Raw genomic sequence first — 26,194 nt, 5'->3', positions numbered from 1 at the left:
ACGGATCCGTCCAGACTTTACATTGAATACATTGAAAGTCAATGGGGGACGGATCCGTTTGAAAATTGAGCCATATTGTGTCAACTTCAAACGGATCCGTCCCCATTGACTTGCATTGTAAGTCTGGACGGATCCGTTTGCCTCCGCACGGCCAGGCGGACACCTGAACGCTGCAAGCATCATTCAGGTGTCCGCCTGCTGAGTGGAGCGGAGGCTGAACGGTGCAAGACTGATGCATTCTGAGCGGATCTGCATCCACTCAGAATGCATTAGGGCTGGACGGATCCGTTCGGGGCCACTTGTGAGAGCCTTCAAACCGAACTCACAAACGGAGCCCCGAACGCTAGTGTGAAAGTAGCCTAAGTCCCAATACGGATCCGTCCTGACTTACATTGAAAGTCAATGGGGGACGGATCCGCTTACAATTGCACCATTTTGTGTCAATGCAAAGGGATCCGTCCCCATTTACTTACATTGTAAGTCAGGACGGATCCGTTTGGCTCCGCAAGGCCATACGGACACAAAAACGCTGCTTGCAGCATTTTGGGGTCCGCCTCCAAAATGGAACGGAGGGCCGTACGGAGCTGAACGAATGCATTCTGAATGGATCCGCATCCATTCAGAATGCATTGGGGTTAAACTGATGCATTTGGGGCTGCTTGTGAGAGCCTTGAAATGGATCTCACAAGCGGATCCCCAAACGCAAGTGTGAACGTAGCCAAAACATTAAGTCCCATGTACATAAACATCATTCCCCCCCCCCATCCACTTTCCACATACAGTCCCATGTCAATAACATCCCTCCCTTCAGCCTTAACATACATCCCAGTTAAATAACTACAACTCCCAGCATTGCTCTGCCTCTCCCTTCACTTACCTCTCCAGTCCTGATATACAGACATCAGCATTAGGCTCCTTCTCCTCTTCACTCCAGTCGAATCCTGCACTGGTCACATGATGGTGACATCATCCAGGTCATCCTATCACAGCCTGTTTTGCTGATCACATGACCTGTGATGTCACCAAAGGTCCTTCGCCTCTTCACAGTGTATTAGATTCAATTGTATTGCCGTTCTGTGTACGGCAATACAGTTGTATCTAGCAGGCAGGCAGGACATTCGGGGCCTGGGACAAAACATCCGGGGCCCAGGCCCCGAATGTTTTAACCTTGCGATACCCACTAGTGAATGGGAGTCGGGAAACGGAGCTCTCATGGGCCCCCAGGAGCAACTGGGCCCAGGGCAGCTGCCCCTTTTGCCCTGCGGCAAAGACGGCCCTGTCTGCAGAGAGAAGAGATGGCTGAAAGAAATCATCATGGCGGTCTGGTTTGAATGGAGAAGATAAAGAAAGAGAACATCTACATCAAAGGAGACATCACTGGATGGAAGAGGTATGTGGGGCCGTATTAGGCTACTTTCACAACTGCGTTAGAGATTCTGGCAGGCTGTTCCAGCTGAGAATACACTGGATCCGGCACTGCAGACTGAATGCCCGCCGCCCCCATCAACTACAATGGGGTACGGCAGAGATCCGCCCACAATCGGGGGGGGGGGGGGGCGCTTTTTTTATGTTCGCCCTGTTTGTAAATTTCACTAGAAACTGCCCTGCCTGTGACTTTGGATGTGATAGTCTTAATTTTCTTGTTGAGCTTTATTAAGAAAGGTGTGTAAAACGTCGGTCTTAATAAATTGGCGCCTAAGTGCTCATCCAGCGCCGCTGCCTCTTTAAGCACCTGATAGGCAGGGTGTCGGGGGCCCCCACCAGTCAGATATTGTTCCTGAGGACAGGCCATCAATATCAAAGTCCCAGAGAATACATTTACATTGTACAAACCGGATTCCCAAAAAGTTGGGACACTAAACAAATTGTGAATAAAAACTGAATGCGATGATGTGGAGATGGCAAATGTCAATATTTATTTGCAATAGAACGTAGATGACGGATCAAACGTTTAATCCGAGTAAATGTATCATTTTAAAGAAAAAATACTTTGGTTCCAATTTTCACGGTGTCAACAAATCCCCAAAAAGTTGGGACAAGTAGCAATAAGAGGCTGGAAAAAGTATTTTTGAGCATAACGAAGAGCTGGAAGACCAATTAACACTAATTAGGTCAATTGGCAACATGATTGGGTATAAAAAGAGCTTCTCAGAGCGGCAGTGTCTCTCAGAAGCCAAGAGGGGTAGAGGATCACCAATTCCCACAATGTTGCGCAGAAAGATAGTGGAGCAATATCAGAAAGGTGTCAACCAGCGAAAAATTGCAAAGACTTTGCATCTATCATCATCAACTGTGCATCACATCATCCGAAGATTCAGAGAATCTGGAACAATCTCTGTGCGTAAGGGTCAAGGCCGTAAAACCATACTGGATGCCCGTGATCTCCGGGCCCTTAAAGGACACTGCACCACAAACAGGAATGCTACTGTAAAGGAAATCCCAGAATGGGCTCAGGAATACTTCCAGAAACCGTTGTCAGTGACCACAATCCACCGTGCCATCTGCCGCTGCCAGCTGAAACTGTACAGTGCAAAGAAGAAGCCATTTCTAAGCAAGAACCACAAGCTCAGGCGTTTTCACTGGGCCAGGGATCATTTAAAATGGAGTGTGGCAAAATGGAAGACGGTTCTGTGGTCAGACGAGTCACGATTCGAAGTTCTTTTTGGAAATCTGGGACGCCATGTCATCCGGACCAAAGAGGACAAGGACAACCCAAGTTGTTATCAGCGCTCAGTTCAGAAGCCTGCATCTCTGATGGTATGGGGTGGCATGAGTGCGTGTGGCATGGGCAGCTTGCATGTCTGGAAAGGCACCATCAATGCAGAAAAATATATTCAGGTTCTAGAACAACGCATGCTCCCATCCAGACGTCATCTCTTTCAGGGAAGACTCTGCATTTTTCAACAAGATAATGCCAGACCACATTCTGCATCAATCACAACATCATGGCTGCGTAGGAGAAGGATCCGGGTACTGAAATGGCCGGTCTGCAGTCCAGATCTTTCTCCTATAGAGAACATTTGGCGCATCATAAAGAGGAAGGTGCAACAAAGAAGGCCCAAGACGATGGAACAGTTAGAGGCCTGTATTAGACAAGAATGGGAGAGCATTCCTATTTCTAAACTTGAGAAACTGGTCTCCTCGGTCCCCAGACGTCTGTTGAGTGTTGTAAGAAGAAGGGGAGATGCCACACAGTGGTGAAAATGGCCTTGTCCCAACTTTTTGGGGATTTGTTGACACCATGAAATTCTGATTCAACATATTTTTCACTTAAAATGGTAAATTTTCTCAGTTTAAACTTTTGTTCCGTGATTTATGTTCTATTCTGAATAAAATATTAGAAGTTGGCGCCTCCACATCATTGCATTCAGTATTTATTCACGATTTGTATAGTGTCCCAACTTTTTAAGGAATCCAGTTTGTAGATACTTTTCAGCAGTTCTGTCCTATGACCGGGACCACATCACTGAAAATCAGACTTACCGTATTTGACAATTTATAAGACGCCCTTTTAGTAAAAAGAAATCTTACTAAAAGTGTCTTATAAACAGCAGTCAGGGAGATCCAGCACGGCCAGACCCTGACTGCTTCATTAGTGATCAGGCAGAGCGCACATACAGATCAGCCTGATCAGTGAGAGGCGGGAAGCAGGAGAACCATCCGTTCAGCGCATGGGCGAGGAAGATCCTGCACTGTACTGAAAGGAGATGAAAACTACAGCTTAAGGACCTTTGATGATGTCATAAATAGGAGGAGCCAGAGCAGGAAGACTGTACAGCCGACACTGGTGTAGGGAGATGTGAGTTTTCAGTAAAGATGCTAAGTGTGTATGTGTAGCAGAGCTGTATGTGTGTAACAGAACTGCATGGGTGTAGCAGAGCTGTATGTGTGTATGGCAGAGCTGTCTGTGTACCAGAACTGTGTGTCGCACATAAATACTTTAAAATAACCTACAGGAGAAGCAGCGTGGCCGGACACCACAGAGCCATGACAGGAGACACATTTATTTGGAGGTACATTAATGAGGGGACCACATGCACCATCGCTGGTTGTTACACCTGAAGTTCCGGACCTCGACGCCTCCACTTCACTAAACCACATTCCCTTCATAGAGGATCTAGAAAATACGTTTTCTTATTTTCCGTTGTCTAAACCTGGGGTGCGTCTTATAAAAATCCAGTATATGACATATAATACTGCAGTACGCAGACCTGCAGGGTATTGCGATGTGAGGTCACGGTTAATAGGCATACGAGGGTTGCTCTGGGTTGCTCACAGTTTGTAGGGGGACCCTGTTAGACCAACCTATAAGAAAAAACTCACATATAATGTGTAGATAACACTGGGGTCTAGTATAATATACTGAGCCAACCCAAAAACAAAACCAATAACGCCAAAGAAAAGTGGGAGACACACACATAAAATATATGTAATTTATTAAGACCTGATCACATAACAAACAATATATGAGACATGAGGCACAAGTGTACAGGAGGGGGGGAGACCTCATGTAAGGGGGTCAGATACAACCTCTCTCCCAAACACCCAGCTGGCAGGGAAAGAGATGTCACAGCCCTAGGTCTACATCAGCATGAACATTGTGAGAACTGTAGGTTCGTGACGAATCCTCTCCAGGTGAAACGTACGTCGAGGTGCAGCCTTTGGTCACACGCTCTGGGTCCAGCATATCATGGGTGATACATGTTTTGTTGATTGGCTCAGTTAGTTGTTACAATTCTTCTATTACCACCTGCACTTGGCACACTTGCCTCTGTCTGTATTGTACAGTTCAATGGCTATGTGCATACCTTATGCGGCCATCCCAGGTCTTTGGGTGGGCTAGTTTGCCTTGTGCTATTTGTACATTTTTTCTTTCATCTTTCTGTGCATGCGACATACATACCAGTACATGTTACTCTGAGTGAACCTACAGTTCTCACAATGTTCATGCTGATGTATACCTAGGGCTGTGACATCTTTTCCCTGCCAGCTGGGTGTTTGGGAGAGAGGTTGTATCTGACCCCCTTACATGAGGTCTCCCCCCCTCCTGTACACTTGTGCCTTATGTCTCATATATTGTTTGTTATGTGATAATGTCTTAATAAATTACATATATTTTATGTGTGTCTCCCACTTTTCTTTGGTGTAGGGGGACCCTGGCCAGACGTACAGCAGTGATGGAGAGGCTGGCACAGGGGTCCTCTGGGGCACTCTCTGTATATAGGGACCAGGCCTGATGGTGGATGAGGTGCCCTGGATGTAGCAGGTGTTTAATGTGCCTGGGGCAAGGTCCCTTTAGGATTCGTGACGCCAGTGCCTGTAACGGTGGCACACCGATTGATAGTGGTAATAACTTAGGGGTGCACCGAAATGAAAATTCTCGTCCGAAACTGAAACCGAAAATTCAGGATGCCCTTGACCGAAAACCGAAACCGAAACTGCCTTTTTGCCCAAATACTTTTAAAATACTTTTTTTTAAGTAAAAAAAAAGGAAAGTGAATTAAAATATAAAGTTAAACAGATACATAGATATTATACACACAATGCCACCCAAAGTGGTTATTTAAAAAAAAATTTCACTCTCCCCCCCCTCCCTTGTCACTCTCCCCCTCCCTCCTTTGTCACTCTCTTCCACCCCCTCCCTCCCTTGTCACTCTCATTCCCCCCCCTCCCTTGTCACTCTTATTCTACCCCCCCTCCCTTGTCACTCTTATTCTACCCCCCCTCCCTTGTCACTCTCATTCTACCCCCTCCCTTGTCACTCTCATTCTACCCCCCTTGTCACTCTCATTCTACCCCCTCCCTTGTCACTCTCATTCTACTCCCCCCCCCTTGTCACTCTCATTCTACCCCCCCTCCCTTGTCACTCTCATTTTACACACCCCCTTGTCACTCTCATTTTACACACCCCCTTGTCACTCTCATTTTACACACCCCCTTGTCACTCTCATTTTACACACCCCCCCCCTCCCCCTCCTTTGTCACCTCTAGTGTAGCCTGTGTAGCGTGGCCGAGCTCTGTTCGGTCCGCGGTACAGGAGCATTTGTTTCTTGTAACCGGCCGGACTGAAAGGAAGTGCACACTAAGTGAAACAAAAGCTCCTGTACCGCGGAACGAACAGAGCTCGGCCACGCTACACTAACAACAGCAGTAGCACGGAGCAGACACAGCAGGCACAGCATGAGGGGCGCCGCCGGCCGGCCGCCCGATCGTATATAACCAACCATATTTTCTGCCGATATGTACCAATATCGGCCGAAATGGATTAGGCCCATTTTCGGCCGACGGAATTTCGGTGCACCCCTAGTAATAACTGAGGAACACCTTGTTGTGGTGGACCAAAACTTACTTTAATGGAAACATTTAACTTTGTACAGTCTTTGGTAAAGTTCCATATGTCAGCAGCAGGTATAATCAGGCTTTCACAATAATGGCAGGTACAATGTTCTTGCAAGACACTCAGAGGGTAAAAACAACACGCACAGACCAGGCTGCACTATTCCTCAGAACTCCTGGCTGTATCGTATGCCCTAATGCTGGCTTTATCTTTGGTAGCAAACTTCCTCAGGTATTTATCCTTGCTTTAGGTAAAATCATTTTGCCCTTCAGCTCTCTTGTCTAGCTGGAATACTGGCTCGGCTCTGCTTGGTTATGGGAACTTAGTTTCTCAGGAGGCAAACCCTTCTCCTGGTGTCAATCTTCTGAGCTAACTATGGCTCAAGAACCTCAGGCTGGCCAGACTGCACTCACTAGTCTCCTGGACTACACTACCCCTTCCTGTCTGGGCCTAACTATATATATTAGGGGTTCCCTAGCTCCCTCTACTGTCTAGGAGGAGGAACTACACCCTAACAGGCCTAATAAACAGATAAACAGGAAAATATGCATAAAACATCATATCAATTACAATGGCCATGTTGACCTTTGTGTAGTGCCCACATTTACCTAGTGGGACACTACAATACTATATGTTGTACAGATGATAATACCGCCGACTCGCTGCTCATGTAATACTAATAGATGGATATGTCCACCCTTGTGTTAAAGAGGACCTTTCACCTGGAAAAACATTGTGAATTAAGTATCCTGACATATACAGCAGCGCCCAGGGATCTCAGTGCACTTAATATTATGCCTGGGCGCCGCTCTGTTCTCCCGTTATGCCCTCCGGTATGTTTGGGGACTTGGTTATAGTAGGCGGAGTCTGCCCTTGTTCTGCTGGGCGTCTCCTCCTCCTAGGCTGTAGCGCTGGCCAATCGCAGCGCACAGCTCACAGCCTGGGAGAAAAAAAACTCCCAGGCTGTGAGCTCTGCGCTGCGATTGGCCAGCGCTACAGCCTAGGAGGAGGAGACGCCCAGCAGAACAAGGGCAGACTCCGCCCACTATAACCAAGAGTCCTAAGTCTCCGCCTACTATAACCTACTGAGCGAAGATACCGGAGGACATAACGGGAGAACGGAGCGGCGCCCAGGGAAAATAGTAAGTGCAGTGAGATCCCTGGGCGCCGCTGTGTCGGTCAGGATACTTAGTTCACAATGTTTTTCCAGGTGAAAGGTCCTCTTTAACCACTTAAGGACCACAGGTTTATACCCCCCTAGTGACCAGGCCCTTTTTTCCAAATCGGCACTCCACAACTTTAGCGGTTTATTGCTCGGTCATGCAACTTACCACCCAAATGAATTTTACCTCCTTTTCTTCTCACTAATAGAGCTTTCATTTGGTGGTATTTCATTGCTGCTGACATTTTTACTTTTTTTGTTATTAATCGAAATTTAACGATTTTTTTGCAAAAAAATGAAATTTTTCACTTTCAGTTGTAAAATTTTGCAAAAAAAACGACATCCATATATACATTTTTCTCTAAATTTATTGTTCTACATGTCTTTGATAAAAGAAAAATGTTTGGGTAAAAAAAAAAAATGGTTTGGGTAAAAGTTATAGCATTTACAAACTATGGTACAAAAATGTGAATTTCCGCTTTTTGAAGCCGCTCTGACTTTCTGAGCACCTGTCATGTTTCCTGAGGTTCTACAATGCCCAGACAGTAGAAAAACCCCACAAATGACCCCAGCGGAAAATGATGATTTTTTTTTGATTTTTTTTCTTACAAAGTCTCATATTCCACTAACTTGTGACAAAAAATAAAAACATCACGAAATACCTTGGGGTGTCTTCTTTCCGAAATGGGGTCACTTGTGGGGTAGTTATACTGCCCTGGCATTCTAGGGGCCAAAATGCGTGCAAAGTACTTTGAAATCAAAATCTGTAAAAAATGGCCGGTGAAATCCGAAAGGGGCTCTTTGGAATGTGGGCCCCTTTGCCCACCTAGGCTGCAAAAAAGTGTCACACATGTGGTATTGCCGTACTCAGGAGAAGTTGGGCAATGTGTTTTGGGCTGTCATTTTACATATACCCATGCTGGGTGAGAGAAATATCTTGGCAAAAGACAACTTTTCCCATTTTTTTTTTATACAAAGTTGGCATTTGACCAAGATATTTATCTCACCCAGCATGGGTATATGTAAAATGACACCCCAAAACACATTGCCCAACTTCTCCTGAGTACGGTGATACCACATGTGTGACACTTTTTTGCAGCCTAGGTGGGCAAAGGGGCCCACATTCCAAAGAGCACCTTTCGGATTTCACCGGACATTTTTTTACAGATTTTGATTTCAAACCACTTCTCACGCATTCGGGCCCCTAAAATGCCAGGGCAGTATAACTACCCCACAAGTTACCCCATTTTGGAAAGAAGACACCCCCAGGTATTTCGTGATGGGCATAGTGAGTTCATGGAAGTTTTTATTTTTTGTCACAAGTTAGTGGAATATGAGACTTTGTAAAAAAAAAACCAAAAAAAAATAATAATAATTTTCCGCTAACTTGTGACAAAAAATAAATAAAATAGAAACTCGCCATGCCCCTCACGGAATACCTTGGGGTGTCTTCTTTTCAAAATGGGGTCACTTGTGGGGTAGTTATACTGCCCTGGCATTCTAGGGGCCCTAATGTGTGGTAAGTAGGTAAATGACCTGTGAAATCCTAAAGGTGCTTTTTGGAATGTGGGCCACTTTGCCCACCTAGGCTGCAAAAAAGTGTCACATGTGGTATCGCCGTATTCAGGAGAAGTTGGGCAATGTGTTTTGGGGTGTCTTTTTACATATACTCATGCTGGGTGAGAGAAATATCTCGGCAAAAGACAACTTTTCCCATTTTTTATATAAAGTTGGCATTTGACCAAGATATTTATCTCACCCAGCATGGGTATATGTAAAATGAAACCCCAAAACACATTGCCCAACTTCTCCTGAGTACGGCGATACCAGATGTGTGACACTTTTTTGCAGCCTAGATGCGCAAAGGGGCCCACATTCCTTTTAGGAGGGCATTTTTAGACATTTGGATCCCAGACTTCTTCTCACGCTTTAGGGCCCCTAAAATGCCAGGGCAGTATAAATACCCCACATGTGGCCCCATTTTGGAAAGAAGACACCCCAAGGTATTCAATGAGGGGCATGGCGAGTTCATAGATTATTTTATTTTTGCACAAGTTAGCGGAAATTGATATATATTTTTCTCACAAAGTCTCCCTTTCCGCTAACTTGGGACAAAAATTTCAATCTTTCATGGACTCAATATGCCCCTCACGGAATACCTTGGGGTGTCTTCTTTCCGAAATGGGGTCACATGTGGGGTATTTATACTGCCCTGGCATTCTAGGGGCCCTAAAGCGTGAGAAGAAGTCTGGAATATAAATGTCTAAAAATTTTTACGCATTTGGATACCGTGAGGGGTATGGTGAGTTCATGTGAGATTTTATTTTTTGACACAAGTTAGTGGAATATGAGACTTTGTAAGTAAAAAAAATAATAATTTCCGCTAACTTGGGCCAAAAAAATGTGTGAATGGAGCCTTACAGGGGGGTGATCAATGACAGGGGGGTGATCAGTGACAGGGGGGTGATCAGAGAGTCTATATGGGGTTATCACCCCCCCCTGTCATTGATCACCCCCCTATAAGGCTCCATTCAGATGTCCGTATGTGTTTTGCGGATCCGATCCATGTATCCGTGGATCCGTAAAAAACATACGGACATCTGAATGGAGCCTTACAGGGGGGTGATCAATGACAGGGGGGTGATCAATCACAGGGGGGTGATCCAGGAGTCTATATGGGGTGATCACCCCCCTGTCATTGATCACCCCCCTATAAGGCTCCATTCAGATGTCCGTATGTGTTTTGCGGATCCGATCCATGTATCCGTAAAAAACATACGGACATCTGAATGGAGCCTTACAGGGGGGTGATCAATGACAGGGGGGTGATCAATGACAGGGGGGTGATCAGGGAGTCTATATGGGGTGATCACCCCCCTGTCATTGATCACCCCCCTATAAGGCTCCATTCAGATGTCCGTATGTGTTTTGCGGATCCGATCCATGTATCCGTAAAAAACATACGGACATCTGAATGGAGCCTTACAGGGGGGTGATCAATGACAGGGGGGTGATCAATGACAGGGGGGTGATCAGGGAGTCTATATTGGGTGATCACCCCCCTGTAAGGCTCCATTCAGACGTCTGTATGTGTTTTGCGGATCCGATCCATGTATCCGTGGATCCGTAAAAAACATACGGACATCTGAATGCAGCCTTACAGGGGAGTGATCAGGGAGTCTATATGGGGTGATCACCCCCATCATTGATCACCCCCCTGTAAGGCTCCATTCAGACGTCCGTATGTGTTTTGCGGATCCGATCCATGTATCAGTGGATCCGTAAAAATCATGCGGACGTCTGAATGGAGCCTTACAAGGGGGTGATCAATGACAGGGGGGTGATCAGGGAGTCTATATGGGGTGATCAGGGGTTAATAAGGGGTTAATAAGTGACAGGGGGGGGGGTGTAGTGTAGTGGTGTTTGGTGCTACATATTACTGAGCTGCCTGTGTCCTCTGGTGGTCGATCCAAACAAAAGGGACCACCAGAGGACCAGGTAGCAGGTATATTAGACGCTGTTATCAAAACAGCGTCTAATATACCTGTTAGGGGTTAAAAAAAAAATCACATCTCCAGCCTGACAGCGAACGATCACCGCTGGCAGGCTGGAGATCCACTCGCTTACCTTCCGATCCTGTGAACGCGCGTGCCTGTGTGCGCGCGTTCACAGGAAATCTCGGCTCACGCGAGATGACGCCAATCGGCGTTAGTGTAGCCTGGGAGAGCCGCCGCGATGACGCCTTTCGGCGTTAGCGTGGCGGGAAGTGGTTAAGGTCTCCAGTTTCTCATGATATCAAGACAATATCAGGAAATGTCAGGAAAACCCTCGGCAGCCGCAGGTCACCTGACAACCACTAGGTGGCGCACACAGACTCATGTAGCAGGAGATATCATCTAAGCCGTATATTATACCTATACTCAGGGCTGCCATCAGAAATTTTGGGGCCCCTTACACAGCTCAAGGCCTGGGCCCCCCAACCCCTCCCCCAGGCGAAAGCTAATTTTGCCGCCCCCCTTGACTCAGCCCATTGACCACACCCTTTAACCCGCACCTTTTTGTCGGCCACCTATTTAATGATTGTTTTATGCAACATTTTACTTGACCAGCTAATTTTTGATATTCTTGGTGGTCATCTGTGCCATTTTGGCCTCAAAACATTACATGACCCCCTACACTACATTACATTATTGACAACTGTAAGTTTTTACCTTGACTGGTGGTGGCCTAGGTGTGTTTATCAGCAGGTATGCTCCAGGCACTGTTATGGGGGATCTGTGGATGACACACTGTTATGGGAAATCTGTGGATGACACACTGTTATGGGGGATCTGTGGATGACACACTGTTATGGGAAATCTGTGGATGACACACTGTTATGGGAAATCTGTGGATGACACACTGTTATGGGAAATCTGTGGATGACACACTGTTATGGGAAATCTGTGGATGACACACTGTTATGGGAAATCTGTGGATGACACACTGTTATGGGAAATCTGTGGATGACACACTGTTATGGGAAATCTGTGGATGACACACTGTTATGGGAAATCTGTGGATGACACACTGTTATGGGAAATCTGTGGATGACACACTGTTATGGGAAATCTGTGGATGACACACTGTTATGGGAAATCTGTGGATGACACACTGTTATGGGAAATCTGTGGATGACACACTGTTATGGGAAATCTGTGGATGACACACTGTTATGGGAAATCTGTGGATGACACACTGTTATGGGAAATCTGTGGATGACACACTGTTATGGGAAATCTGTGGATGACACACTGTTATGGGAAATCTGTGGATGACACACTGTTATGGGAAATCTGTGGATGACACACTGTTATGGGAAATCTGTGGATGACACACTGTTATGGGAAATCTGTGGATGACACACTGTTATGGGAAATCTGTGGATGACACACTGTTATGGGAAATCTGTGGATGACACACTGTTATGGGAAATCTGTGGATGACACACTGTTATGGGAAATCTGTGGATGACACACTGTTATGGGAAATCTGTGGATGACACACTGTTATGGGAAATCTGTGGATGACACACTGTTATGGGAAATCTGTGGATGACACACTGTTATGGGAAATCTGTGGATGACACACTGTTATGGGAAATCTGTGGATGACACACTGTTATGGGAAATCTGTGGATGACACACTGTTATGGGAAATCTGTGGATGACACACTGTTATGGGAAATCTGTGGATGACACACTGTTATGGGAAATCTGTGGATGACACACTGTTATGGGAAATCTGTGGATGACACACTGTTATGGGAAATCTGTGGATGACACACTGTTATGGGAAATCTGTGGATGACACACTGTTATGGGAAATCTGTGGATGACACACTGTTATGGGAAATCTGTGGATGACACACTGTTATGGGAAATCTGTGGATGACACACTGTTATGGGAAATCTGTGGATGACACACTGTTATGGGAAATCTGTGGATGACACACTGTTATGGGAAATCTGTGGATGACACACTGTTATGGGAAATCTGTGGATGACACACTGTTATGGGAAATCTGTGGATGACACACTGTTATGGGAAATCTGTGGATGACACACTGTTATGGGAAATCTGTGGATGACACACTGTTATGGGAAATCTGTGGATGACACACTGTTATGGGAAATCTGTGGATGACACACTGTTATGGGAAATCTGTGGATGACACACTGTTATGGGAATCTGTGGATGACACACTGTTATGGGAAATCTGTGGATGACACACTGTTATGGGAAATCTGTGGATGACACACTGTTATGGGAAATCTGTGGATGACACACTGTTATGGGAAATCTGTGGATGACACACTGTTATGGGAAATCTGTGGATGACACACTGTTATGGGAAATCTGTGGATGACACACTGTTATGGGAAATCTGTGGATGACACACTGTTATGGGAAATCTGTGGATGACACACTGTTATGGGAAATCTGTGGATGACACACTGTTATGGGAAATCTGTGGATGACACACTGTTATGGGAAATCTGTGGATGACACACTGTTATGGGAAATCTGTGGATGACACACTGTTATGGGAAATCTGTGGATGACACACTGTTATGGGAAATCTGTGGATGACACACTGTTATGGGAAATCTGTGGATGACACACTGTTATGGGAAATCTGTGGATGACACACTGTTATGGGAAATCTGTGGATGACACACTGTTATGGGAAATCTGTGGATGACACACTGTTATGGGAAATCTGTGGATGACACACTGTTATGGGAAATCTGTGGATGACACACTGTTATGGGAAATCTGTGGATGACACACTGTTATGGGAAATCTGTGGATGACACACTGTTATGGGAAATCTGTGGATGACACACTGTTATGGGAAATCTGTGGATGACACACTGTTATGGGAAATCTGTGGATGACACACTGTTATGGGAAATCTGTGGATGACACACTGTTATGGGAAATCTGTGGATGACACACTGTTATGGGAAATCTGTGGATGACACACTGTTATGGGAAATCTGTGGATGACACACTGTTATGGGAAATCTGTGGATGACACACTGTTATGGGAAATCTGTGGATGACACACTGTTATGGGAAATCTGTGGATGACACACTGTTTATGGGAAATCTGTGGATGACACACTGTTATGGGAAATCTGTGGATGACACACTGTTATGGGAAATCTGTGGATGACACACTGTTATGGGAAATCTGTGGATGACACACTGTTATGGGAAATCTGTGGATGACACACTGTTATGGGAAATCTGTGGATGACACACTGTTATGGGAAATCTGTGGATGACACACTGTTATGGGAAATCTGTGGATGACACACTGTTATGGGAAATCTGTGGATGACACACTGTTATGGGAAATCTGTGGATGACACACTGTTATGGGAAATCTGTGGATGACACACTGTTATGGGAAATCTGTGGATGACACACTGTTATGGGAAATCTGTGGATGACACACTGTTATGGAAATCTGTGGATGACACACTGTTATGGGAAATCTGTGGATGACACACTGTTATGGGAAATCTGTGGATGACACACTGTTATGGGAAATCTGTGGATGACACACTGTTATGGGAAATCTGTGATGACACTTGAATTACATGTTATGGGAAATCTGTGGATGACACACTGTTATGGGAAAATCTGTGGATGACACACTGTTATGGGAAATCTGTGGATGACACACTGTTATGGGAAATCTGTGGATGACACACTGTTATGGGAAATCTGTGGATGACACACTGTTTATGGGAATCTGTGGATGACACACTGTTTATGGGAAATCTGTGGATGACACACTGTTATGGGAAATCTGTGGATGACACACTGTTATGGGAAATCTGTGGATGACACACTGTTATGGGAAATCTGTGGATGACACACTGTTATGGGAAATCTGTGGATGACACACTGTTATGGGAAATCTGTGGATGACACACTGTTATGGGAAATCTGTGGATGACACACTGTTATGGGAAATCTGTGGATGACACACTGTTATGGGAAATCTGTGGATGACACACTGTTATGGAATCTGGGATGACACACTGTTATGGGAACTCTGTGGATGACACACTGTTATGGGAAATCTGTGGATGACACACTGTTATGGGAAATCTGTGGATGACACACTGTTATGGGAAATCTGTGGATGACACACTGTTATGGGAAATCTGTGGATGACACACTGTTATGGGAAATCTGTGGATGACACACTGTTATGGGAAATCTGTGGATGACACACTGTTATGGGAAATCTGTGGATGACACACTGTTATGGGAAATCTGTGGATGACACCCTGTTATGGGAAATCTGTGGATGACACACTGTTATGGGAAATCTGTGGATGACACACTGTTATGGGAAATCTGTGGATGACACACTGTTATGGGAAATCTGTGGATGACACACTGTTATGGGAAATCTGTGGATGACACACTGGTTATGGGAAATCTGTGGATGACACACTGTTATGGGAAATCTGTGGATGACACACTGTTATGGGAAATCTGGGGATGACACACTGTTATGGGAAATCTGTGGATGACACACTGTTATGGGAAATCTGTGGATGACACACTGTTATGGAAATCTGTGGATGACACACTGTTATGGGAAATCTGTGGATGACACACTGTTATGGGAAATCTGTGGATGACACACTGTTATGGGAAATCTGTGGATGACACACTGTTATGGGAAATCTGTGGATGACACACTGTTATGGGAAATCTGTGGATGACACACTGTTATGGGAAATCTGTGGATGACACACTGTTATGGGAAATCTGTGGATGACACACTGTTATGGGAAATCTGTGGATGACACACTGTTATGGGAAATCTGTGGATGACACACTGTTATGGGAAATCTGTGGATGACACACTGTTATGGGAAATCTGTGGATGACACACTGTTATGGGAAATCTGTGGATGACACACTGTTATGGGAAATCTGTGGATGACACACTGTTATGGGAAATCTGTGGATGACACACTGTTATGGGAAATCTGTGGATGACACACTGTTATGGGAAATCTGTGGATGACACACTGTTATGGGAAATCTGTGGATGACACACTGTTATGGGAAATCTGTGGATGACACACTGTTATGGGAAATCTGTGGATGACACACTGTTATGGGAAATCTGTGGATGACACACTGTTATGGGAAATCTGTGGATGACACACTGTTATGGGAAATCTGTGGATGACACACTGTTATGGGAAATCTGTGGATGACACACTGTTATGGGAAATCTGTGGATGACACACTGTTATGGGAAATCTGTGGATGACACACTGTTATGGGAAATCTGTGGATGACACACTGTTATGGGAAATCTGTGGATGACACACTGTTATGGGAAATCTGTGGATGACACACTGTTATGGGAAATCTGTGGATGACACACTGTTATGGGAAATCTGTGGATGACACACTGTTATGGGAAATCTGTGGATGACACTGTTATGGGGATCTGTGGATGACACTGTTATGGGGATCTTTGGATGACACTGTTATGGGGGATCTGTGGATGACACTGTTATGGAGGGGGATCTGTGGATGGCACTGTTATGGAGGGGGATCTGTGGATGGCACCGTTATGGAGGGGGATCTGTGGATGGCACAGTTATGGAGGGGGATCTGTGGATGGCACCGTTATGGAGGGGGATCTGAGGATGGCACCGTTATGGAGGGGGATCTGTGGATGGCACTGTCATGGGGATCTGTGGATGATACATACCGTATATAGCATCTTATGCTATATGTGTCATCCACAGATCCACCCCATGACAATGTCATCCACAGATCCCCCTCCATAACAGTGTTCTGTGGATGACACTATTATGGGGGGATCTGTGGATGACACTATTATGGGGGGATCTGTGGATGACACTATTATGGGGGGATCTGTGGATGGCACTATTATGCGGGAGATCTGTGTATGAAACTATTATGGGGGATCTGTGGATGACACTTATGGAGGGGATCTGTGGATGGCACTGTTATGGAGGGGATCTGTGAAAGGCACTGTTATGGAGGGGATCTGTGGATTGCACTGTAATGGAGGGGATCTGTGGATGGCACTGTTATGGAGGGGATCTGTGGATGGCACTGTTATGGAGGGGATCTGTGGATGGCACTGTTATGGAGGGGATCTGTGGATGGCACTGTTATGGAGGGGATCTGTGGATGGCACTGTTATGGAGGGGATCTGTGGATGGCACATACCGTATATAGCATCTTATGCTATATGTCATCCACAGATCACCCTCCATAACAGTGTCATCCACAGATCCCCCTCCCCCTAACAGTGCACAGATCCCCCTCCATAACAGTGTCATCCACAGATCGCCCCCATAAGTGTCATCCACGGATCCCCCTCCCTATAACAGTGATCCCCTTCCCGCGCTCACAGTAGTATACATTTATAAACTGTAATCGGTATCCTGCAGACAGTAACTTTAAATCAGCGCTCATCTCTTTGACTCACTGACATCACACGCCTGCACCGCCTGTTACCGGAGTCAGTGTAAGATAGTAAAGAAATGAGCACTGATTTTAAAGTTAACACATTGACACAAAAAAAAAAAAAAAATGGCTCGGGACCGGCCGGGCCCCCCCGGCTTTACCCCTTTGATGGCGGCCCTGCCTATACTACAATATAAAGTACCGCCACATACTGCACTCGTCATGCCACATCACAGTGTAGCGCATCAGATGCTTTAACCCCTTCAGGGCCAGCCTAATAGAGGAAATGATGGGGCACTAATAGTGATACAGATGAAGGGAAGCGTTCTCTACTGGAGCCCGATATGTGATGATGTCACGTGTGGTTATAGACGTGGCACAATGTAGGTTGTGATGTGCGGCTTTATACTGTGACACGTGGCAGGCGGACAGCACGCAGAATGCTGCTGAAGCCTCCAGCTTTACATGCCGATACATACGAGATCACAGGCGGCCACAAACTGCAATCTGCAGCGCCCTCCAGAGGCCGCGGTCACACACAGCTTTTACTGGTGATTTCTGACGTTTGGTGATTTTTGCAGTAAAGGTCTATGGAAAGTATCAGACAGAAGAGTTTTATTCCTGGAGTTTTTCTAATTATGTGTTTTTTCTGCCTCTTTTCAGCAGCGCGGCGTGCTGGAGATCTGGCGGTTTTACATCTTTCACTATAGAGAAAAAACATTTCACAGACGTCCAGAGAGAAACGCGGCTGAAAACGGACAAAATCTGTTCTGTCACCTGCTGATGTTGCTGCGTTTTTTAGGTTTTTTTTTAGTGACTACTTATAAAACATGTAAAACATTTCTGAAGTGCGGCTGAGTTCTGACCCCGTACGGGCGGATTAACACGCCAGTGATCTGTCCGTGTCCTCCGTGGACCGCTCACGTGTCCATAGATTTCCCTGTGTTTCCTCATATACCCTTGTCTGTCCGCACCCCGCGGGTCAGTGCAGGAACGGAGACATACAGAACTCCGTATAGTCGCCATATAAACCGCAGGCGCCATCGCGTTCTGTCTGTTCTCATCCACTGCATAGAAAGTGCATTACAGTTACTATTACAGTTACAAGAGAAAAAACTAAAAAATCTTTAAAAAAATACTAATTCTAATCTCCCCTTTTCCCAATTTTACATCTAAAAAGAAAGAATAAAAAATAAATATAATTGGTGTCGCCGCATCCGAAAATGTCCGAACTATTAAAATGTACAAGTGATTGTCCCGTTTTTGGTCACTTCACCTCCTGAAAATAATAAGAAAATAAAAAGATCAAAAAGTTATTTGTGACCCAAAATGGCAGCAATAAAAACTACAGCTCGCCCGGCAAAAACCAGCCTCCGCCCTGTAGATGGAGATAGAAAGCGGCCATGGGGTCAGGATACGGCCGGGAAGGACATTCAGATTTATCAAAGGTTTTTATTACTTTAAAAATAGTAAAATATAATAGAAACCATATAAATGTGGTATTGCTGTGATTGTACCGATCCTCAGGATAGGGGCGTCAGGTCAGTTTTGGCACACCGGCAACACCGTAAAAACACAACATAAAAAAATGGAGGAATTGTAGCCCCAAAAAGAATGTTTTCCGGTGTTTTCCATACAAGTTCTGGTAAATTAAATGGAGCCATTAAACCTCCATCTTGCGCCTCATGCACACGACCGTAGTCTCAGTCTGCAGCCGATCTGCGGATCTGATGTAGACCCATTAATCTCATCGGGGCCACAAGACGTGCGGACATTACACCGTGTGCCCCCCACACCCTGGAGTCTGTCCTGTGGTCTCGAAAAACATAAAACGTCCTATTCTTCTCCATTTCGAGGACAGGAATAGAACTTAGAAAAGGTAAAATCTTAGAAAGGTAAAATCTCAGTGATGTGGAGAGAAATGATAAATTTGCTGCAGATGACGCTTCTATACAGACTGTGCCGACATCAGGGGCGCAGGTAAGGGGGGCGGTGGGCGCTGACACCACTAGACCTGGGGCATTAGTCAGACATTAGTAGATGTCACATATCAAGGAGCGGTCAGCAGTTTATCTCATAGACATAACAATGGTGCGGAGCATAAAATAGAATAAGCTCCATGTATAACGTGTGCCCCACATGTCCCGTCCTGTACACATCTCTTATACTCACAGTAATGTCTCTATCCTGCAGGCCGGACTGGACAGAGCCTCCATCAAGTCACTGAAGTGAGGACCAGACAGATCGTTACGAGACAGGTCCAGTATCTTCAGGGACGGGTTATTCCTTATTCCAGATGCCAACTGGATGCAGGAAGTGTCTGGTAGACCATTACCGCCCAATCTGTAAGAATAAGAAGATGAGATGTGGGTGAGGCGTCCACAGAGCGTCAGTATAAAGTCTGTAGATTGTGACTGTGGAGAGAAAATGTCCCCGGCTGTTAGTAAAATCCATAAATGTCATCACTAGAAGCCGCCTCTTGTGTGTGGTGGATGTCAGGAATGGCGGCAGCTGTATGATATGTCCATGTCCTAGAAATCCAGAACCCTGAGGAGTGTCCTCACTTTATGGCATGTCATAAATCAGTTATGATGGCAGCACATGAATGTACAATAGTCATAAAGCTGGAGGAACTTGTGTCAGCGTCATCAGCTGCTGAGAGCTCTCCTTCCTCCGTCATCTGTGGCCCTCAGTCTGTGGCCCCTGTGGCCTCCATTCTCCTTCCTCCATCTATTGTGGCCCTCAGTCTGTGGCCTCCATTCTCCTTCCTCCCTCATCTATTGTGGTCCCTGTGGCCTCCATTCTCCTTCCTCCACCATCTATTGTGGCCCCCGTTCTCCTCCTCACATTACTACAGGACACATGTGGCCCTCGCTCAGTCAGTTATTTGGGGGATGGATTATTAGTAGACATTACACTACATTCAGGGTTTCTCTGGATTCTGCTGGTATTGATTACTTATTGATAACGAGCAGTAATCGTCTCCATTCTGAGTAAATTACAGCCGGGGTCATCAGTAATAATACCGCCATACAGCTGTAATGTAGCACAGGCAGAGATGAGCGCTCTATGGCGGTAAGGGCTCATGTACATATTACAGCTCTGTATAACCTGGGAGTTGCTCAGACCCATAATCCGCCCCATAGAAGCAGATGTGTCCTTCCTGTCCCTCCAGATGTCTCTCAGGACATATGACACCTCCTCCATGTGGAGGCACAATGCAGGTTCTGATGAGGTCAGTCCGGGAACACTTACCTGTGTGTTATCCGGGGAGGGGGTCACTGCTCCCATTATGTGTTATACAGCGGGGACAGGTATTACTGATAGCGCTGCTCTTCTCAGACATGAAGGACATTACTGATTGTGTTTTCATCAACTGATGTGTTAAAGGGATCATCAGAACCTTTATGTTATCATATAGGGGTCTGCTGAAGAATGTAAAGGGGTTATCCAGGAACTGGATATTGATGTCCCCAGGACACGTCATTAATATGAGATCTGTGGGGGTCCGACTCCTGGCACCTCCCAGCTGTACTCACCGAAGCTCAGGAGAGCGCTGCCACCTCCTCACAGCTCACCAAGTACAGAGCAGTACAGTGTATAGTGGATGTGTTTGGTATTACAGAGCAGTACAGTGTATAGTGGATGTGTTTGGTATTACAGTGCAGTACAGTGTATAGAGGATGTGTTTGGTATTACAGAGCAGTACAGTGTATAGTGTATGTGTTTGGTATTACAGAGCAGTACAGTGTAGAGCGGATGTGTTTGGTATTACAGAGCAGTACAGTGTAGAGCGGATGTGTTTGGTATTACAGAGCAGTACAGTGTAGAGCGGATGTGTTTGGTATTACAGAGCAGTACAGTGTAGAGCGGATGTGTTTGGTATTACAGAGCAGTACAGTGTAGAGCGGATGTGTTTGGTATTACAGAGCAGTACAGTGTATAGTGGATGTGTTTGGTATTACAGAGCAGTACAGTGTATAGTGGATGTGTTTGGTATTACAGAGCAGTACAGTGTATAGTGGATGTGTTTGGTATTACAGAGCAGTACAGTGTATAGTGGATGTGTTTGGTATTACAGAGCAGTACAGTGTATAGTGGATGTGTTTGGTATTACAGAGCAGTACAGTGTATAGCGGATGTGTTTGGTATTACAGAGCAGTACAGTGTATAGTGGATGTGTTTGGTATTACAGAGCAGTACAGTGTATAGTGGATGTGTTTGGTATTACAGAGCAGTACAGTGTATAGTGGATGTGTTTAGTATTACAGAGCAGTACAGTGTATAGCGGATGTGTTTGGTATAACAGTGCAGTACAGTGTATAGCTGATGTGTTTGGTATTACAGAGCAGTACAGTGTATAGCGGATGTGTTTGGTATTACAGAGCAGTACAGTGTATAGTGGATGTGTTTGGTATTACAGTGGGTGGGGGAGGGAATTTTCCGGCAGACCCGTCCTATTTACCATTTTCTATGCCTGTTTCATCGGCTCTGAAGCGGTCTTCTATTTAGGACTGGCGCTGGATGCCCCGAAGTTATGGAGAGGCCGGTGCTTCTTGATAACCTCGACGGATTTACCACCAGTTTACGGCTTTATTAACCCTTTCATGACCAAGGGTCATTGATGCCCCAGTGTCCAGGTCCAAATTTACAAATCTGACATGCGTCACTTTATGTTGTAATAGCTTTGGAACACTTTTATTTATCCAAGCCATTCTGAGATTGTTTTCTCGTGACATATTGCACTTCATGATAGTCAAAAATTTTAGTCAATATATTTCGCCTTTATTTATGAAAAAATCCCAAATTTACAAAAAAAATAGAAAATTCACAATTTTCTAAATTTACATTTCTCTGCTTCTAAAACAGAAAGTCATACCTAATAAAATATTTATTACTTAACATTTCCCATATGTCTACTTTATGTTGGCATCATTTTGGAAATGTCATTTTATTAGGGCGTTGGAAGGCTTAGAAGTTTAGAAGCAGTTCTTAAAATTTTTAAGAAAATTTCCAAAACCCACTTTTTAAGGACCAGTTCAGGTCTAAAGTCACTTTTTGAGGCTTACAAAGTGGAAACCCCCCATAAATGACCCCATTGTAGAAACTACACCCCTCAAGTAACTCAAAACTGATTTTACAATTTTTTTTAACCCTTTAGGTGTTCCACAAGAATTAAAGGAAAATGGAGGTGACATTTCCAAATTTCACTTTTTTGGCAGATTTATCCATTTTATGAATTTTTTTTCTTTAACACATTGAGGGTTAACAGCCAAACAAAACTCAATATTTATTACCCTGATTCTGCGGTTTACAGAAACACCCCACATGTGGTTGTAAACTGATGTAAGTGCGCACGGCAGGGCGCAGAAGGAAAGGAACGCCGTATGGTTTTTGGAAGGCAGATTTTGCTGGACTGGTTTTAGATGCCTTGTCCCATTTAAAGCCCCCCTGATGCACCCTTACAGTAGAAACTCCCAAAAAGTGACCCTATTTTGGAAACTAGGGAATAAGGTGCCAGTTTTATTAGTACTATTTTGGGGTACATATAATTTTTAATTGCTCTATATTAAGTTTTTTGTGAGGCAAGGTAACCGAAAAATTGCTGTTTTGGCACCGTTTATTTTTTATTTTTTTACAAGATTCATCTGACAGGGTAGATCATGTGCTATTTTTATAGAGCAGGTTGTTACGGACGCAATGATATCAAATATGTATACTTTCTTTGTTGGTTTGTTTCAGTTTTACATAATGAAGCATTTTTGAAATTAAGAAATTATGTTTTTGTGTGTCCATTTTCTGAACGCCATATGTTTTTTATTTTTCTGCCGATAGTCTTGTGCAGGGGCTTGTTTTTTGCAGAAAGAGTTGAGGTTTTTATTGGTACCATTTTTGGGTACATAGGATTTCTTGATCATTCATTATTACACTTTATGGGGCAAGGTGACCAAAAAATTGGCTGTTTTGGAACAGTTTATATTTATTTATTTTCACAACGTTTATCTGAGGGGTTGGGTCATGTAACAGTTTTATAGAGCAGATCGTTACGGACGTGGCAATACCTAATATATATACTTTTTTTTATTTATTTAAGTTTTACACAATAATAGCATTTCTAAAACCAAAAAAATGATGTTTTAGTGTCTCCATAGTCTGAGAGCCATAGCTTTTTTATTTTTTGGGCGATTGTCTTAAATAGGGTATCATTTTTTGCGGGATGAGGTGACAGTTTGATTGGTACTATTTTGGGGGTCATAAGCCCTTTTGATCGCTTGCTGTTACACTTTTTGTGATGTAAGGTGACAAAAATGTCTTTTTTACACCGGTTTTTTTTTAATGGTGTTTTTTATACGGGGTCTATCATGTGATATATTTATAGAGACTGTCGTTACGGTCGCGGTGATACCTAATATGTGTATTTTTCATAGGAAAAGGCAATTTATTTTAAAAATTTAATTTTTTTATTTATTTATTTATTTTTACTTTTATTATTTTCTTTTTCATTGTTTTTTATCAAGTCCCTCTTGGATCTTGAAGATCCAGTGGGGCTGATGGCTGTACTATACTTTGCAATGCTCTTGCATTGCAAAGTATAATACAATCAGATGCCCTGTAGGTGGCAACAGCGGACGCTTTTGGAAAGCGTCCGGTTGCCATGGCAACCATCGGGTGCTGCAATCGCAGCGCAGCAGCCCCGATGGTGGAGAGAGGGAGCTCCCTCCCTCTATTAACCCCATGGATGCAGCTACCGCGGCATCTATGGGGTTACAGGTTACAGCAGAGTGTCAGCATAGAGCTGACACTCTCTGCTGATGGCGGCGGCTCAGGAATGGAGCCGCCGCCATCACACACAGCAGGGGGATCGGGGGCAGCGCTGGAAAGGGTGGGGGGGTGGGGTCGGGGTTGATTCGGCCGCCAGCATGCCATTGAGGAAGGCTGGGGCAGCCGGCAGGACTAATGTATGGGGTGGGGAGGGGGCGGACCGCAACAGGGCAGGAGGCAGGAGAGGGGCACAGATCGGGGGGGGCACGGAGGGGCACCAAGGGCTTGGAGGGGCACAGATCGGGGGGCATGAGGAACACTACCTGATTTCAGGCTCTGATCTGCAGAGCGCAGATCAGAGCCTGAAACCGGCATTTTTTCACTGCTGCGATCCGATTGGTTAGTCTGCACAGACTAACCAATCGGATCGATTGTCGGCAAGGGGCCACTCTGATTGGTCCCTTGCCGGCATTACTAGACTGTATGCTGTCCGTGACAGCAGCAGGGCAGGGGCAGAAGCTTTAATCCAAGCGCTTTGCAGCGCTTGGATTAAAGAACTGTCTTGACATTTATAGACGTGATAACTGCACGGGGCATGTGCAGCTATCGCGTATATATACAGATTGCAGTCGGGAAGGGGTTAATGTTAATAATTGAACCCAGGATTAGGGAGTATTCTGGATTACAGTGGTACTATACCTACTATACATGAAAAATGGAAGTTCTTTGTGCACATATTTGATCATACGTGTGTCGGGCCCATCTACCGACGTCAAGGTGGCTTCTGCAGATAGGTACCTAACACTAACAGAACTGCCTCTCCTGGGCCTGACCTAAGCCTGTTAGGGTGAGCTGCTGGCATGCTAGCCTTATGGATGTGCACCTGTGACTTTGGATGTGATAGTCTAAATTGTCTTGTAGAGCTTTATTAAGAAAGACATGTAAAACGCCGGTGTCACGGCTGTTTAAGGGTAACCAGAGCATACACAGTAAGAAGAGCTACTGACCGGACCCCAAACTAGGGAAGAGAAAGGGTGACCCCTGTCAGACCCTCAACACTCTCCCTATGCTGCTAAAGCACATGCCCGGATCCAAATGGTGGAACGAGGCATGCCCGCGTACCTTAGGCTGATGAGCCCTGTAACCCCTACAATAGTGGAAGGGGCACGGCCACCGATGCCCTGCTCAGAATATGGAGGGAACCGGGTCCACCTCAGATCCAGTCAGGAAATCACCAGGAAATAACCACAACAAAGTCTGCACACTTAGCTGATGAAGCTGCAGTCCGCAGAGAAGACGGATCCAAGGGCCACTGGCAATATCCGGAGTGCTTGCAGCAGCAGAACACAGGTCCAGGGAACTAGTAGCTAAAGAAGCGAAGATACTCAAGGCAGAGCTACAACTGAAAAGAGAAATATAATCCACGCCCTGCAATAGGAGGAGGGGTGATTTAAAGGCAGGGAAATCAGGAGAGACAGCTGGGAGTAAAGACCTCACAACAGGGGCGGAGACACAGAACAGTGAGAACACCTCCAAACTCTAAATGACATCATCACAGGGGTGGAGACACAGAGCTGTGAGAACGTCTCAAAGCTCTGGTAGTGACAGTACCCCCCCCTCTACGGGTGGACTCCGGACACCCAGGACCCACCTTCCCAGGATGAGCCCTATGAAATGCCCTGATAAGGCGAGTGGCTTTAATGTCCGACATCGGAACCCACATCCTCTCCTCAGGACCATAACCCTTCCAATGAACGAGGTACTGAAGAGAACCGCGGACAATGCGAGAGTCCACAATTCTGGAAACCTCAAACTCCAGATTGCCATCAACCAAAATCGGAGGAGGAGGCAAAGAGGAGGATACCGTGGGCTGGACATATGGTTTTAAGAGAGATCTGTGA

General features: G+C 45.3%; 1 protein-coding gene across 6 annotated transcripts in view; it reads right to left on the bottom strand.

Moving 5' to 3' along the window:
* Positions 1-26,194, bottom strand: part of LOC122932527 (NACHT, LRR and PYD domains-containing protein 12-like) — a 343,399-nt gene that overhangs the window by 75,080 nt on the left and 242,125 nt on the right. For all 6 annotated transcript variants that reach the window (XM_044286994.1, XM_044286999.1, XM_044286995.1 and 3 more), the window contains one exon: positions 19,704-19,874. In XM_044286994.1, the coding sequence (XP_044142929.1) occupies positions 19,704-19,874 (171 nt within the window). The remainder of the gene's footprint in view (positions 1-19,703; positions 19,875-26,194) is intronic.

This window comes from Bufo gargarizans, chromosome 3 (genome assembly GCF_014858855.1).
Source record: "Bufo gargarizans isolate SCDJY-AF-19 chromosome 3, ASM1485885v1, whole genome shotgun sequence".
NCBI classification, from domain to species: domain Eukaryota; kingdom Metazoa; phylum Chordata; class Amphibia; order Anura; family Bufonidae; genus Bufo; species Bufo gargarizans.
Note: the sequence above shows the minus strand (reverse complement) of the source record. Positions and strands in the feature narration are given on the sequence as shown.